At 38.5% G+C, this 17,055-nt stretch overlaps 1 protein-coding gene across 1 annotated transcript in view; it reads left to right on the top strand.

Annotated features, from left to right (window-relative positions):
* Positions 1-17,055, top strand: part of PTPRK (protein tyrosine phosphatase receptor type K) — a 391,893-nt gene that overhangs the window by 220,276 nt on the left and 154,562 nt on the right. The window contains 1 exon segment of the mRNA XM_030447604.1: positions 9,282-9,575. Within this exon segment, the coding sequence (XP_030303464.1) occupies positions 9,282-9,575 (294 nt within the window).

A 17,055-nucleotide genomic window follows, 5' to 3' on the forward strand; every position in this document is an offset into this window, starting at 1 on the left:
TTTTACTTTCATCTCTGCCCCCTGCCCATTTATCAGTGTCTTGCCTCAATAATACAGTTTGTGAGCTGTTTTTCTTCCTTCCTTCTTCCACCTCCATGAATAAAGGTCCGTTGTTTGGGTTAACACTTACAGTAAATACAGAAATAGACACAGAAAGAGGAACTGGAGCTGCTGGGGTGCTTCCCCAGGGTGCTGCTTGGCAATTAAAGTTGAGGGAGAAGAGTGCAAGGTGTGGGGGTAGGAGCAGCCTCAGGGATGTGATGCTTGGCTGTCTTCCTAACAACCTGCACAGGTACTAAACAGCAATGAGCAGTTCTGGGAATGCTGAGGGTATCTCAGGTGCCAGGTGAGCAGTCAGGGAGGGCTGGGAGGGTGAGATGTTCATGGCTTACATCTTATGGGCTTGAAGATTCTGTAATTACTATTAAATAAAACAGTAAATACTTGAAAACCGAAGCTAAGCCAGCTATTCCTGTCAGCTGCAGGTACTTTATTTTTCAGTTCCCTTCTGGTACAGCTATGTCTACAGCTCATTGCACCTTTAAAGAGCATGATACAGTTTTGAATTCCATCTGGCCATGATACTGCCCCACCACCTTCTGAAACATTTTTCTGTGTCATTTGAAAGGCAGGCAGGAAAACCAATGATAAAAATTTGCATTAGCACTGTCTGGGTGGAACGTGACTTCCAAAATGAGACATACAGGAGTCTTTCAGGCAAGGCAAACACACTGGCAGGAGGGTCCATCTTTACAGAGGAGAATGCAGATCTCCCAGGTGGCACAGTTGTGTCATCAGTTGAAGGAAGCTCCATCTTACCTAAGAAACAGCTGAGCTGTGTAGGTAATTCAAGTGGTTATTGATGGTCTTAGGCAGTTAGGGTAAATAGTATCATTAAACTTCAGGAGTAGTTGCTGGGCTGGATTTTTTTTAGCTTCCAACTTCTATATATGTAGAGTCTAGTAAGGCATAAATTTGTGATAATTGTGGGGTTTTTTTGGTCACTGAATTTTAGTGAAATGTTTGGGGTTTTTTGCAGGGTGTTTGAAGTACTTGAGTTTGAGTCTTAAGTATTGTAATGCTGTAACATTTGTCCAGCAGAAAGTTTCGGCCCTTAATTTGTTCAGGCAGTAAACTGAGTGTGAGGGTTACTACAGCATCGACAGATGTAGCAGCAATGCAAAAATCTTTGCAATACCAGTCTATTGGGCCAGTTCAAACTTAAAATAAATATATTAAAAAAAAATATAAAAAAAGAAAAAGTACCAGAGAAGCAGGAAGAAAATGAAAATTTTATTCTTGTTACATAACCATGTAAAAGAAAATCCGGGGGTACCTAAAATAATATTTTGCTCTTTTTCAGGCACTCTTTCCCTAATCCTTAATTTTATTCCTTCTCATCACTGACAGCACGTCAATGTGCATGCAGAGTGCAGTATTGCCAAATGTCTCATTGCAAAGCTGTGTAGAATTGTGCATAATTTTTTATTGGGAACTACCAATTTTTGAAGAAGACGTTGAATTTTGTTCTTAACCTGCTGGTTTCTGACAATGAAGGAGATAAAATATTTCATTCCAACAATAGTCTCAACCCTGAGCTCTGAAGGGAATTACTGATATATGTGGATAATGAAGTCATTTTGATCAAGTCTTTGCCTGAGACATTTCTATAGCTGACTCATTTATAATGAGTGATTTTATTTATTTATTTTTAAAGAATTTAATGTCTTCTCATTACAGGTGCCTCTTTTCCTTACATTAATTCAGTTTTCCTGTAGATGTGTACTGCATAAATGTCTTTACCACAATGCATTCTTTTTTACAAAATATGTCAAACTCTTGTAATTGATTCCCAGAGTAGCATGGCCTCCTGTCATTCAATAAATAGGCATGTGTTCTGTTCATAAACTGTGTAGAGTCCTGACATGCTCCAATTTTTAGAAATACTTTTTTTGGCTTTTTTACGTGTAAGCTGGACATGATCTTAACCTTGTTTATTTTTTCTGCTGACAATGCTAAAGCTGCATAGTGCTCCTTTTATTTAAAGGAAGATAATAAAATGAATGCAGTGGTGTTTCAAATCAAGGTGGATAAAATGGTATAGTGATGCATACCATATAAAATCACTATGCAGAAGTTAGCAGTTTTCACTGGCGAAATAATTCCTGTTTCAGCACTTCACGTGGTCAGTAAGTGCCACATCATTTAAATTAAATACATTTTAGCTGCATGAGCTTTCAGACTTTGTTACACTTATCATACAAACTTGATACATTAGGCAGTTACTCAAAGATAAATCAGTAATTTAGGGTGAGCTTGTGAGATAGCATCCCTGTTCACAGACCTCAAATTAGAGATATTATGGTGAAATATGTCAGTATCCTACCTAAGCCAGCATCAGTCTTCAGTTTGCCATTTCTACTTGTTGCTGGGTTTTTTCTCCAGTAACTGATTGTCTAGGTAATAACCTGAATCTCACTGTGCTCTAGGTATTCATTTTGAATGTTTGTTTAAAATAGATTCTTTCAGTTTTTCCATTCCATGTAATGAAAGATGAAGAAAATGGTCTTGCAGACTCTGAAGCGAGTTGGATAAATCGCTTTATACAACCTGGTCACTGAGCTTTTCCTTAAATGAGTTTTTTTATTCCAGACAACTAACTCTCTTAATTAAAATGTAACATTTTGTAGGTATTGTGTCTCAACCTCAGGACTAGCAACTAGTGCCAGGTGCAGAACACTTGTGATAAATTGTATTTTAAAGTCACAGAGAATGCTTCTGGAGTCATAGGAATAAAGTCTGCATCATGAAAAAATAAAAAAAAAAAAGAGCTGGAGAAAAATCTTTGTGGTAGAATACCAGGTCACAGGCTGTTCAAGTTTCTCCAAACAGACACCATCATTTATGGTTGCAGGATAGCAGCTGAGATAAGTCTGGATTAGCTTTTGATTGTTGGTTTGCTGGGTTTTTTAAAGAAAAAGGGAAGGTTGTGACTGTTCTGCACATTTAGCCATAGAAACCTACCAATTTCTACATTACTTTCTACATGAAATCATTACAGTGTGCAACATGTTGAAGTCAGTTATTTGCTGACAAGGTTTTTGCTGCTTTCTCATCTGTATACTTTTGGAGGAAGATGCCCATAACTTGCATTAGCATCAGGAACTCACAGTACATGCTTTCTCCAAGTTATCTGCAGAAAACAAAGGTGGAAGCAATAGGCAGTTTTCTATCAGGAAAAAAAAAAAAAAAGTGTAGAAATATAAAACAGCTGTTGAAATGGGTGGTAAGCATGTCTCAGAGAAAGGTACGTCTAGAAATGTGTTCTTAATAATGCAGGAAAATGAAATATAATTTAGAAGACATAGCTTTTCTAAAAAAAAAATTTTTTTCCATTTTTTCTGTAGAGTACTCAGCTCCCACTAATGAACTGTCCTCAGTATGCTGGGAAATCTCTTTGATGCGTAGGCTGTTGGGTTCTTTGTCTTCTGTGTGTTATAAAACAAAACCATTACAAACCTAACTACTTGCTAGAGACTGCATGTATAGGGTGACAGACTGGGCTGTGAGTGTAGTCTGTCATGCAGAGAAAGTGAAAACCTGAGATCTCATTGGAAATCTAAAAATAAACCGTGGAGGCTTTCTGTGACTCTTCAGGTTCATGATATCCCTGCTGCTAGTCAAATCTCTGCTTTCAGCTTGGGATCCCTCAGTCTCCTGCATTAACCTGCTTTTTTAGCTGAGTAGAAAAATTTCTAATCATTCAAGTACTGCTTTCTGTAATGCTTCTCCCCTTACTTGGCACAGCCCTTGTTTGTGTTAATGTGGCTTTTGTTGGTGCTGAGGGCGACAGGTCTTGTCAGGCTGCTGTCAGCACAGAAGACAGCCAGGTGTCCTTCCAGGCAGGCACAACTCCAAGATATACCTTTTTGTCTTATGTTCTGATTTATTTTTTTTTTCCTATCAGACCAGTACTTCCTAACCATTTTAGAGCTGAATGAAAATATTTCTTGTTCATATTAAAGATATGCCACATGTAGTATGATTTTTCTAAAAATAAAAGAAAGTGACTGTCTGTGCTAGAAGTCTCTATGATTTGTTTTCATCCTTAAATTTTCAAAGCTCATTTTGTGATCAGCTTCATGACCACACAATTTCTTTCAATTGTAATTCCTCAGAGCCTTACATATTCTTACTATCTTCTATATTTTCCCCAACCGTATAATTTGTAAGAGGACATCCAACCTTAACCGAAAATAGACAGATAGAGAATGTAGAATTTCCAGTATTACCGCTTATTATTCTTCAGTTACTATACTCACTGTTAAATTTGTGGCTTAATACCATATTTGAATTTAAGCTTTCAGTCACTGCTTCATGTTAATTCTTTTTTTTCCAATGGACTAACCAACTTTTAAGACTAAGAATTTTGTCTCCTTGCAAGTACTTGACAGCTGTAATTCTTTCTGCTAAATCTCATACATTTTCTCCAACTGTTAAACAAATGTATCTCATTCTTCAGTTTTCCAATATTTTTAAAAAATGTGTAAATCCCTAAAGCCATATATATTCTTCCAGTACAGGAAGAGTACTAAAACAGTACAGCTGCTGCAGGGGATCAGCAGCCTGCTTCCCCATGCTCTCCTGGCTCCATGCTGTGGGTCTTCCAACACAGCTTTGCCACAACATCTTGGGATGCAATCTGGAGCCCAGTGCAGCAGCAGCAGCAGCAGCATCAGACTTCTGTATGGGGCCACCTCCTGGCAAGCAGGGATTTTTCATGTTGCCTGTATGCTCTGTCTCCCGTGAGAAACCTTGGGTGTCTCTGCAATCCCCTCATCCCAAAGAGCTTTTTGTGGCATCGGTTGTGCTCTAACTCTATGCAGCCAGTGCAGGTCAGGCACTGAACCTCAACTGGAAACCCAGAATGCTTGCAAGAGATGTGCAGACATACTTTATTGGCTTTGCAAGGAAATTCCCTGGAAGAGGAAATGTGTTTGATCTAGGTGGCAGTTGAGTCATTCTCAAGTCATTTATGGAGGCATCTTTGCTGTAATTCGTGGAACATCCAGTATTAGCTGTGTTAAAGTATTTATTTCCCTGAATTATGAAAAGTTTCAAAAGAAGTTTGTATTCTTTTGATTTACCTGCTTTCTTAGCAGTTTATGACATAGTAAAGACCTACTGATTTACATTTCTGGAGGGAGGAGCCTAATGTTGGGCCTCTTTTAATAAGGGGGTGCTTTGTTATACTTGTAAAAATCAAGCTTTTTATGATTGCCCTTGATGCATTATTGATTTAGTGCTTGGTACAAGCTGTATGGCTTTATGTCAGGCATTTGACCCAGAAGGCTGAACATGCTGTTACCAGAGGGAAGGCAACACTGCCCAGATGAACAGAGGGAGTTTGCAGGGTATCAATGTGTGGATGCTCCATAAGAGGTTGGGATGGGATCGAAAGTTGCAAGAATAAAGGCATGTGTTTTATGTATGCTGGTTACTGTACTGACAATACTAGTGACCTTTACTGTTTTTTTCTGCCTATGAATACATAATTATTTGCATACAATATTTAATATTAAATATATGACACAACTGCTTAACTGTGTGAAGACTTATAGCTGAGGTTGATGCTGCATGCTTATTCTAGTCATTGGTGTCTAAATATCACAGTACATTTGATGTCATGTACATACTGATGCGAGCATAATGTACTGCTAGTAGCTCAGCAAAATGGGAACTTTGTACTGATGAAATGTCAGTCTTAATTTTTTATTAACTTGGCTGTGGGCGTTTTATGTCAAAACCAGAACTGGCCAAATACTGCAAAATGCTATGTATGACAATACTTTCATTTCTTTAGTGTCTTGCAGATGTACAAGTGCTCTTTTTATATAGTCTTTCAGAGATGTTGATGGCCCTGCGTACTGGAGAGGATTTAATCAGATTTAACACCTTTAAGCAGTGGCTAAAACCACGTAATCAGTAACTGAACTAGTTACACTGGCAAAGCTATTCTAAAATTTGTGCTTATCAAAGGAAGAAACCAAGCATGCCGTGCTGGGTCTTCATTCAGGCTGTTTAGTGTGAATGTCTTAAATACCTATTGTATTCATGATTCTGCTGGTGAAAATCCCAGATGACACTGGGAAAAAATATTTTTTCATAGAATGTTGTTTAGAACCTTCGTGGATATTCACAAAGGGTTCATGGCCAAGAAAAGAGGCACTGTGCTTAATGAAAATGGCTTACTAGGAACATCATGTGCTTTAGCCACATCTGCTCATACTAATTGAGGGAGGTGGTTTGTTTTTTGGCCAAATTAAAAAGTAAAATTCTCCAGTTTGGTTGCATTGACCAGGGCAGCGGGGGGATAGAGGGAGGTCACCATGCTGTCTGACCTGTCTGTTTGTGTGACTGAAAGCTATGAAATGCATTTGAGTAGGGAGCATCTGCAGGCAGAGTGCCTCAACAGAGCCAGGTAGGAGAGGGGATGGTGTGAAGGGCAACTGGTGAGCCTCAGCTTCCTACAGTGCTGCCTCTGAACCAGGCTGTGGCCTCCAATGTTGTCACTTTGCTGAAGTGGATTTGCTGAAGCTGTGTTCTTTAAAACTGTTTATGAACCAGATTGAACTTCTGAGAAGGTGATTTTCTTTGCAGTTCTCTCATGCATTTGTTTTTCATTTTTGGCAGCCTGTCTTCTCGGGACACTCCAAATCAATGTTCTTAGCTATTAGGTAGATGCAGATTGGTGGAGTGAAAAGTCAGCAATATCACTTCCTTGAAGGATGGCAGTTGTGTTTAAAAGCCCCAAAAGAAGACAGTTGTACATGGGATGTTTGCTATGGGAATGGCAGCCAACCCATTAATAATGGCTTTGTTCTATCTTTTAGTTATCAGTGGGAATTTTTAAATCGTAAAAGTTTCAGGTTGCTGCATATATAAGAAGAAAGAGTGTGATTTGAAATTGTAATGGGGGAATATTTGATGGATCTGGTTATAGAATAACGAATCAGTATAATTAATAGAAAGTTAATTGGGTAACATCAGAAAAGTTTATCATGGTATACTGGGACTGCATGCTTCAGTTGATACTTAGTGTACTTTTGGGATTTCTGGTTGCACCTCACCTCTGGTTTTGATAGTATAATGTATTATGAAGAATATTAATAATGCTGCAGAACAATTACTTGTTCATTTGCTAACTGATTAAAATTCATGCATAATTTATTGGAACTGGGAGAGACTTTATAAATAAGTCTCGTCCTCAAGAGCTTAAAAAAACCCATATGCTAATTTAAGAATAAGCTTCACCTCTTAACATAAAAATTTAATATGCAGTGGTATATTAGTCTCATTAATGTAAGGTTTTATTTGTGATAATCGTGCTTTTAGTCAAAGTGCATACTTCTAACCATAGCCTTATGTTTCAGAAGTTTATAAGTTGGAGTCGGTAGTGTATCATGCTCATCAACATTTATATTTTCTTCTCTAATGTGCTCTGACCTTAGAATTCATTAGTTTGACATTTAATGTGTTAGTTCCACAGCAAATAAACTGCCCTCATTAAGCCTGGCTGCATTTCTGAGCTGTGAGGTAGGTAGGGATCCGAGTTAGTTCACATGCACATTTCTTGCCAAAAAAGGGCAAACCATGTTAATAATTAATTGAGATACTCTCTAGAGTTTTGTGTATCCCAAAGCATAAACAGGAACACCTTAGAGCATTCACCTTTTCACTCTGGGAGAAGAAAATGGGCTCTGCTTGCCACTGCTGTAGGATGTTCACAGATTCACTGGGGTCCAAGCTGCATGGCTTGAGATGTAGCTAATTTAGAAGAAAGTTAGTAAGCAGTCCTTTTGTACCAAAATATGGGAAACTTGATTGCTTACAGAGCTGCTAAATATTCTGTTGGGAGCCAGCTCTGGTATCCTGAGAGGAAACTTTGATGCTGGACTTTGAGAACCAGGGAGTAATTAGCTGAACTTCCTCATGCGGAGAGGGTGGAATGTCAGAGGAGGTCTGGGATGCCCTCTGCGAGCCCCTCCATCTCCACCACCCTCACCATGGTCTCTGTCAGTGGTACTGTTGGGGTCATTCCTGGAAATCAGAATATGTGCAATGCTTCTGCATCTTAACTTCTCTTGTGCAAAAGGATGAGGGGTGCAGGGATGAGAAGGGTTTCTGTCTGGGGAAAACTTGCGGTCTGGGGTTAAATTTAATGTACTGCCCATGAGATCCCTCTACCTGCTCAAGAGTTGCCACATTGTTAGTTCTGCATCACTGCTGTGCTAAACCCCTGTGTGCATTGAGTTTAGCATTGTTGCCTAATTAACTGAAACAAATTAGTTGAAATATGAGCCATCTGGAATGAAAATGAACCTTCCCTGTTTATCAGTGGCTTCATTTTATTAGAAAAGCGCATGTTGCTTGTGATTTGTTTCTTAAACTAAATCACATCGAGGCAATGTATTGCTTCTCTACATAAATATTTCTCAGGGTAAGGGGGACCTCACCTACCTGTTCTGTCCATCATTACTTTTCACTGTGCAGCTGTGTTGAAATACATGGGCAGAAGCTGATTAGAACAGGGAAAGACAAACATCAATGTGCATCCTATTGTTTGCATTTCTAAATTAATCAAGAGTTACTGAAGAATAAAATAGTATTATACATTGTTGCTGTACATCTTCATTTTGTCATTCTCCTGGCAGTTTTCTCTGAAAAGGAGTTCAGAGTACTCAGTGCCTATGAGAGGTATCTGTATCTTTCAACCCAACTGTATCTGGTGGTTTTAAAATGAACTGCAGTGATACTTGCTTTTAAGAATATTTTGTGCCGGGCTAGTGTATCAACTGTTGCAACTCTTTCTTTAAGGAAAGTGTGGCTTTTGTCAACAAAGGAAAATAAGTTATATTTATGAAAATCTGAAGTTATTTCTGTAGCAAACTATTTAATGAGCATGAGCCCATGGTGGTTTTTTTTCAGAAAAAATGATAAGTCGCAGCAATACATAAATCAGGTTTTTGTGGTCACTATCTGAGACTTTTAGATGGGAAAAGTAGCACTGGGCAGATGCCAGTGGTGCACCACCTGTTTCCATCATCTGAAATTCACCTCAGCTCTTCTTCATTGATGTCAGTTTGATTCTGCTTTCAAGTTTTGAAATCTTTGCTGATCAAAATCTGAGAACCTTATGTGGAATGAGCTCTTTTAACAGTTTTTAGTTTATCAATGGCTTTTTTTTTTTTTTTTTTTTTTTTTTTGGATCTCCTCTACAGAACCTCCTCGACCAATAGCACCCCCGCAGCTGCTGGGCGTTGGGCCCACATATTTGCTCATCCAGCTGAATGCCAACTCGATCATTGGGGATGGACCCATTATCCTGAAAGAAGTAGAGTACCGAATGACATCTGGGACCTGGACTGAAACCCATGCCGTCAATGCTCCAACTTACAAGCTCTGGCACTTGGACCCTGACACCGAATATGAGATTCGGGTCCTGCTCACCAGACCGGGTGAAGGTGGGACTGGACAGCCAGGACCACCCCTCATCACCAGGACCAAATGTGCTGGTGAGTGTGGCTTTGAAATGCAACCAAACAAAATTATTTCATTATTTAATTGTTTGGCAGGCTTGTTGGCTCTAATTAACTTGCAGCAGAGCTTAAGGTTTCCCTTGGCAACCGCAGGGAACCCTAAGTTTCCGGGTCAATATGGATTTGCTGTGTCCCCTGCTTTGCCCAGTCACTCTCTAGGTTGCTGTTTGCTAACCCTGGGAGGTAGCAACCTGGGAGGTGGGATGTTAGAAAGCTAAGAAAGTCTTTTACTTCTCCTCAGGCAAGGAAGGAGACAGAAAAGACAAATCACCTGTTTTTTTCACCTTCATATTTTCATTTGCACTTTAAGTAAACTTGCACATGGAATAGAATCTCTTTAAGAAATAGAATTTTATTTTAAAAAAATAGGGTGTTTTTGGTTTAGTTTTTTTTTCCTTCAAGTATCACATATTAATAGATTGTTTCATTTTCTCTATTTTTGACCTACCACTACCAAAATGATGTGCTGCTGAAACTTGCAGTCCTGCTTTTCTTTTTTTGAGTGCCCCTATATGGCCAGCCCCAAGAAGATTAAGCACAGCCAACTTGTGTTATATGCTGTTCCTTCTAAAACTACTTAAAGTTATTTTAATCTCAGCTTTCATAAAAAGAAAGATAATGCCTGTGTGTCATAGTTGCAGAGGAGAAAAATTACAGATTTGCAAATCAGACTGGAGGGCAAATAAGTGGAAATTACATTGTGGGTTTTTTTTCCCCTCATCTCAGGATTTTTAGAGCCAGCTAAGAGTATTTTAAAGTTTGCACTGTATTAGATTTAGCTGAGTGCCGATAACCATCTATTCTGAGCTGCACTAAAATAGAAAGAAAGAAGAGCTGCAGTTGTAGGTTTCCATGTGTCATGTCTATGTATGCCTATATAAAATGGAAATGTAAATGAAGTATTTTTTCACACATTGGTGAGAGACTTCAGTGGGGCAGCTATTCAGGTTCTCATACAAGCGTGGGTGACCACTTGTTTACTTAAGGAAGAGAGTCAGTATCTGTATCAGAAGCCAAAGGTTCAACTGGGCTATGTCTGAATCCCAGAAAATCAGCCTTTTTTTTTTTTTTTTTAATTAGGCATAATACTGTCAGAAAGTTGAGGCACACAGTTATAACAGGACTAAACCGAAGGCATTTTTTAAAATTTGTGATCTTATAATATGGCCTGTTTTTCCTGTGAACTAAAAAGATCTGTGTGTCCATCTAGGTTAAGATGACAGTTACTGAGATCTAAATAAGGTTAAAGCATTACCTTATTGTATTCAATTCACTTAGACATCTTTCTAAAACTTGAAATTTGAAAAGAGCTTCTGTTTCAAAGAGACTGAGCCGAGACTAACAGATAAAGCACCAAAATGTAGTCTGGCTTGAGACAAATTTTCAACTTTAGTCCACTTTAGAATGGACCAGAAAAAAAAATACTGGAAAATTAAAATCTGAACTTCTGTTACAATGCTGTTTTAATAATAAGATTTCAAGCTGTTTACCTTGCATTAAGATTGGTTCTTCTTAGTCCATGAAAGCCAAGTCCAGTAAATATTACTATTAACCAGTTTCAATTAGAAAAAGGTGAGTCAGCAAGGGTTTGTGGATTGTACCCACAATGAGGGATGAGCCAGGGATGGAACTGAGTTGAGAAATGGCTCATCCTGCTCTGCTGCCTCAGCTGTCTGGTAAATGAAGACAGACCTGCCTTTGCTCCAGAGTTCTCCCAAGGTTTCTGTAAGATAACTGCAAGCCCAAATCAATATGAGTATTTTTTTGAAAAAATATTTTGCTTGTAGAAGGCAAACTATAAGCATTTTTAAAATTTTTTCTTTTCCAAAGAAGATGTAACAGATTTCTGAAAAAAGGTAAAGCTTATAATGGAACAGCTCACCCTGCAGTATTCTGCTGCTGGTATTGTATGAGTGACTGGCAGGTGATTTACTGTGCTATATTGGATGACATCTCTGCAGCAATATCTTCTTTCTGGAGATTCCTCAATTATTCCTAATTCTTGTTTCTGACAAGATCACTTATTTTACAGACAGGTACTCTCTTTTCTGTCAATGTTCTTTGTCGTTTTTGTCTTTCCATAAGTTTTGTACATATTATATCAGATTCTGAAACAGATTATAATTGATCATCAGCTCAGTGTCCAGTAGGGTAGTGGGAAATGAATGAATTTTCAGCATGAAGCTTGACTGCTCTCTATGTGAAATAAAAAGCACACATTAGTGAAAGTTGATCTGATGATTTTTAATATTTACATTTCAAGTAGGAGCAATAGGGATCTCACTGACACATCAGTAAGAATAGTTTAGTATTCTGCTTTTTCTTTAGTTTATAGCTAAGCAAATATTAGCATTGTTTACAAATTAAGATTAAAAATCATTTTTCATTTAAGTCATTTAGTATTTATAATTGCATGACATTTCTTAATAACGTATTATTGATCAGTTGGCCTGTGCTTTGCTGGAGCTATATCCTACTTCTGAACTGAGTGGTGATTTTATTTATGTCAGTATTGGATGTACACTTTTGTTATTAGGTATTTGAATAATTTTCCATCTTCATCATAGCAAAACTGGTGTCTGGTGTCTGGCCATTTAGTAAATGTTTCTGCTAGTGATAAATAAAATTCTTTTCTAATGACGAGATAATTCTTCTACTGGTTAAAAGTCCTTCAGCAGCCTGGTTTTGGCTACCCAGCTTTTCCCAGGTAATCTGTCCTCAGTGATAGCATTTTGCTAGAAAACTTACCAATTAAAGATAGAACTGAGAAGTCAAATATGTAAAATCACTGAGTGTTTTTAAGACTAAACATGTGAAGCAAAATATTATTTGCTGACGTCCTTCTCCTTAATAGCCAGATATAGGCTTTGCATTTCTATTTCCAAGCAGATCTGAAGTTGGTGCCCAGCACGGTGTTATGTTGCTGGCTTCTTGTGGCTAGGCACAAATAATGTCAAACTGTTGATGCTGAAGGCTTTTTCCTCCCCATCAATCCATCCAGGGCACCTGGGCTTTATTTCAGTACAACTACACTTGCCTGGTGTCATTGGTCAAATTATTCACCTTATAAGCATTTTAAAACCAAAACATGAAGAAAGTAGCACTTTAATCAGAATTAATCCTTAAGGCTGTTTTTTATATTTTTGGGGCATGCTATCCTTCTTAGAGTTGTGATTGCCTCTCCTTTGAAGAGGTGTAGAAAATATGTGATAATCTAAAATTGTGCACTTAGCCTGCTCTGTCAACTATAAGTTAGAAGTTGCTCTCTTTACATTAGCTGCTGCTTCTGAGTAACAGCTCACAGCCCAGTTTTATGATTAACTAATATTTTAGCAGCAAAGGAGGTGAATAGTTCAGCCTGTCCAGGGCTTAATATATGTACAGAGTGGAATTGTTCGCTACTACTTTACTCAAGTTCAGTGCAAGGGTGTGATTTTGTTTAAACCATGAAGAGTTACAGAGCAGTTGGAGAAAAAGTCCTGGGTGTATTCTTTTTATTTTGGTTTGAGTTTTTTGTGTGTTTGTCAGGGTTTTTTGTTTTTGTTCTTTTCTGTTTGTTTTTTGTTTTTTTTAAATGACTTGATTTTAGTGAACTATTGCCTGTATTACTTGATTTCAATAATAAAATTAGTGATGGAGAAGTTTTATAGCTTTATCAGAGCTGAAAACAGAAAAATATGTATTTATTATTATCAATTAATTGTTTTTTATGATTATTATTACTACTTGTATTCTGTTGTTTAGAATTATTATCTTTTACAAAGACTTAGCTATTGGTACCAGTCAGCCTTCAGGCACTGCTGGTTCAGCAGTACAGTGCTTGGGTATGATCACCTGCAGCAGAAGGCTTGGGAGCTGGGCTGCTTTCTGCCTGTCTTTTTCAGGAGTAGAATGTTTATTTACATTTAACACGTTTATTAATTTTGAAAACAATGTACACAGAATACAGGACACTGATGCATTCACCTATAGCAAATTTAAAAAGAAAAGCATAAAAAAATGTGAGGAAACTTTGAAAATGTTTTCTTGAGATTTTGAACAGAGGGACACTGGTGATGTTGACATTGAGAAAGTGACCTTTCTTGGCCTGCCATCTGGAGAACGAAAATCTTGTTCTGGTTAGATAAAAAATTGTAATTGATTTTTAAAGTGAATGGAGTGGAAGGGACAGTGCACTGTAGAATCTGCTTGTGCCAATGTGGGGTGTGTACAGTTCTGCTTCAGCTGGTGTTTCTCTTTTATACTTGCAGAGTGGAGAGTTCAAGGTGGGGAGCTTGATTTATAGGCTTTGATGTGTACTGTACATGAGAATTTAGGATGTTGGTGTGTGAGGCAGTGGGCCTGTAAAATTGGGTACAGTCAACATCACAGGCAGATGTGAAGTGAAGGGATAAACTTCCTCTTCCTTTGTGTCTCTTGCAGTAGTGTATCTTAAGTTATTATTTTAGTATTTGAAAGCTAATAAAATACAGATAAATGTGTAATTTTCAGTAATTTGGTTTTTTTTTTAGAAATATAGAGAAAATACTTTTACAGGAGAGCAGCTGTTTCAAACAGAATCTTTACTTTTTTTTTTCCTCAGAGTCCATATCATTAGAGACTTTCAATATACCTTAAAGGACAGCTTAAATACATTTTGGGTGCTTCAATTACATGTTTTTTATTACTCATATTTGTTATTTTCAAGTTGAATGCTTTGTTAGAATAAACTAAAGCTGAATAACTTGAATAACTGAAAAACTAAAGCTTGAATAACTTGAAATTAATGCGATACTTAAAATTATTTTACATTTGTCATTGCAGAAGGGCTCACATTGCACCAATATTTGTAAGCTGCTGTTGTTTTTACAAATGTGTTTGGCACTCATGACTGTTTCTGGGTTTTTGGCCAGGTAGAAATTTGAAACATTTAAGATTTTGCTGGCAGGTACCAAATATACCAAATACAGCAGTCTCTTGTTCCATATAGGCTTACTAGTTGTCAATGATATGAATTAAAAAAAGAAAGGTATTTAAACAATGGAGGAAGTCTGGACTAAGGAACGTAATCTTATTCCCTTTAGGACTGAATAGTAGAATTGTTACTGAGAGAGCATCCTATAGCAGAGCTATCTGATTTGGACCATTGGCTGCATTCAATCATACTCCACTTACTGTGTTGCTTATCACTGTCCAGATACCCACACCACATACGGAATCTTAATTATGCTTATATGCATAAGAAAGGACGTTAGCATAGCTGACTTACCTAGCAGGAGATCAGGAAGATTGCCTAGCCAAGTTCTTGTCAGATTGTGTAAATTAAGCGTGGTATTCTCTCTTTCAAAGGAGTGCAATGCTGATGACTCAGTTGAACTGGCAGTTAACTGCAAGTTCAGATGCTGACCTGCCCTAAATTGGTTTGCAACTTCTTTTGTTTGCTGTATTCAGCCTTGGATGAGATGAGATGCAGGTTTCCTGAATTCTCCTGTGCATCATTTTTGAGATAAGCTGTGTTCATGGCTGATTCTTTATTGTATAAGATCATATTAGACAGTAAATCACACTGATGCTTTTCACTTTGGGTTAGTGTAACAAACCTAGGTGGATGAATTCAATCTAGTATGGCCACTCACTTTTCAAAGCTTGTGTTGTGTGCAGTGGCATCTTCTTTTGCCTTCTTTCTGAGGTCATAGAATCATAGAATTGGCTGGGTTGGAAGGGACCTCTGAGATCATCAAGTCCAACCCTTGATCCACTACCACTGCAGTTACCAGACCATGGCATCCAGTGTCTTTTTAAATATCTCCAGGGATGGAGAATCCACTACATCCCTGGGCAGCCCATTCCAATGCCTGATCACCCTCTCCATAAAGAAATTCTTTCTAATGTCCAACCTAAACCTCCCCTGGCACAACTTGAGACCATGCCCTCTTGTCTTGCTGAGAGTTGCCTGGGAAAAGAGACCAATCCCCACCTGGGTACACCCTCCTTTCAGGGAGTTGTAGAGAGTGATGAGGTCTCCCCTGAGCCTCCTCTTCTCCAGGCTGAACAGCCCCAGCTCCCTCAGCCTCTCCTCATAGGACTTGTGCTGGAGTCCCTTTACCAGCCTGGTTGCCCTCCTTTGGACCCACTCTAGGACCTCAGTCTCCTTCCTAAACTGAGGGGCCCAGAACTGGACACAGGACTCAGGTGTGGTCTCTATCAGGGACAAGACAAAGGTTACCTGCTGCAAGATTTGGGTATGGTCATTGGCACCTAACACACTGGCCAGGCTGGGCTTCTGTGTGAAGTCCGCTGAGTTGAGGAAAAGTCTTTCAGTTGGTGGTTAACTCTTTGGTGAAGGAGACTACGTCAGGGATACCCCTTCAGCTGTGTGATGGAGGCTGGGGCAGGAAAAGTAGTAGCTGCCACCTCCCCCAGATCTCCTCTGTCTTGCAAATCACTCTTCTATCTCCGGTCTCACCTCAGCTTGTTTGGCAGCTTTTCCCAGAGCAGAAAGTGGTGCAGCACTGAGACCATCATGATTTATCCAAAGTGCATGTAACTCGTCAATAGATCACACTTCCAAGAGGAGCACAGTCTGTGGCAGGAAAATGTATTGCAGTACATTAATCCACAGCACCCATTCCAGCTGTAAAAGAATGCACATGGGCAATAATTCATATTGGAGCACTTGAAAATGCCATGAGTGCACCTGGGCCAGATAACTCAGAGCCTGATTAGAGCTTCTTCAGAGTTTGGGAACTTATATTCAGAGATTTTTTTGCCTCTGCATTTGCTTCTGAAGAACACGACTGCAGGATGAGATAATCTTACTCTTTCAGTGGACTGGAGCTTTTCTTCAAACTGCAACTTCTATTTTTAATTTCAGCAGAAATCAATAATTTTTAGTATGATTCATTACTGTGGTTGATACTTCAATTTAATTTGCTTTCATAATTAAGGTCTCTCAACTGTTTAGGACTGCAATATTACTTTTATAGTGTTTGAGAATTGGTAAGTACATAATAAAACAAACTTTTATAGGACTGCCTTTTATTGTACTTTCATTTATCACCCTATTAAAAATTAAGCAAGGAAAATTTTAATAAGGTTTTGAAAGTTGCTCTGGTCATTGCAGCATATAAATGCACAGTTTTGGAGACACACTAATCTTTCACTGTTATTTTGCTACTGCTATGGAGTACCATGGAGTAGGTAAAGAAAGCTGTGAGTATCAGAAGGCAGAAATGGTGATGTGGAAAGGTGGAAGAAAGAAAGCTGTGAGTATCAGAAGGCAGAAATGGTGATGTGGAAAGGTGGAAGAGGACAGAAGTGCCAGCAGTATGTGCTGGAGGTGGGGGGAGGCTGATGACATTTCCCAGATGCATTCATTATTCTTTCTTCCAGACATTTCTTTTTCCTTCAAAGCCATTAGAGAGCAATATCATGTCATTTATGCTAGTGGGAAATCTGGATAAAGTTCAGATTAACA

This window comes from Calypte anna, chromosome 3, assembly GCF_003957555.1.
Source record: "Calypte anna isolate BGI_N300 chromosome 3, bCalAnn1_v1.p, whole genome shotgun sequence".
Taxonomy (NCBI): Eukaryota; Metazoa; Chordata; class Aves; order Apodiformes; family Trochilidae; genus Calypte; species Calypte anna.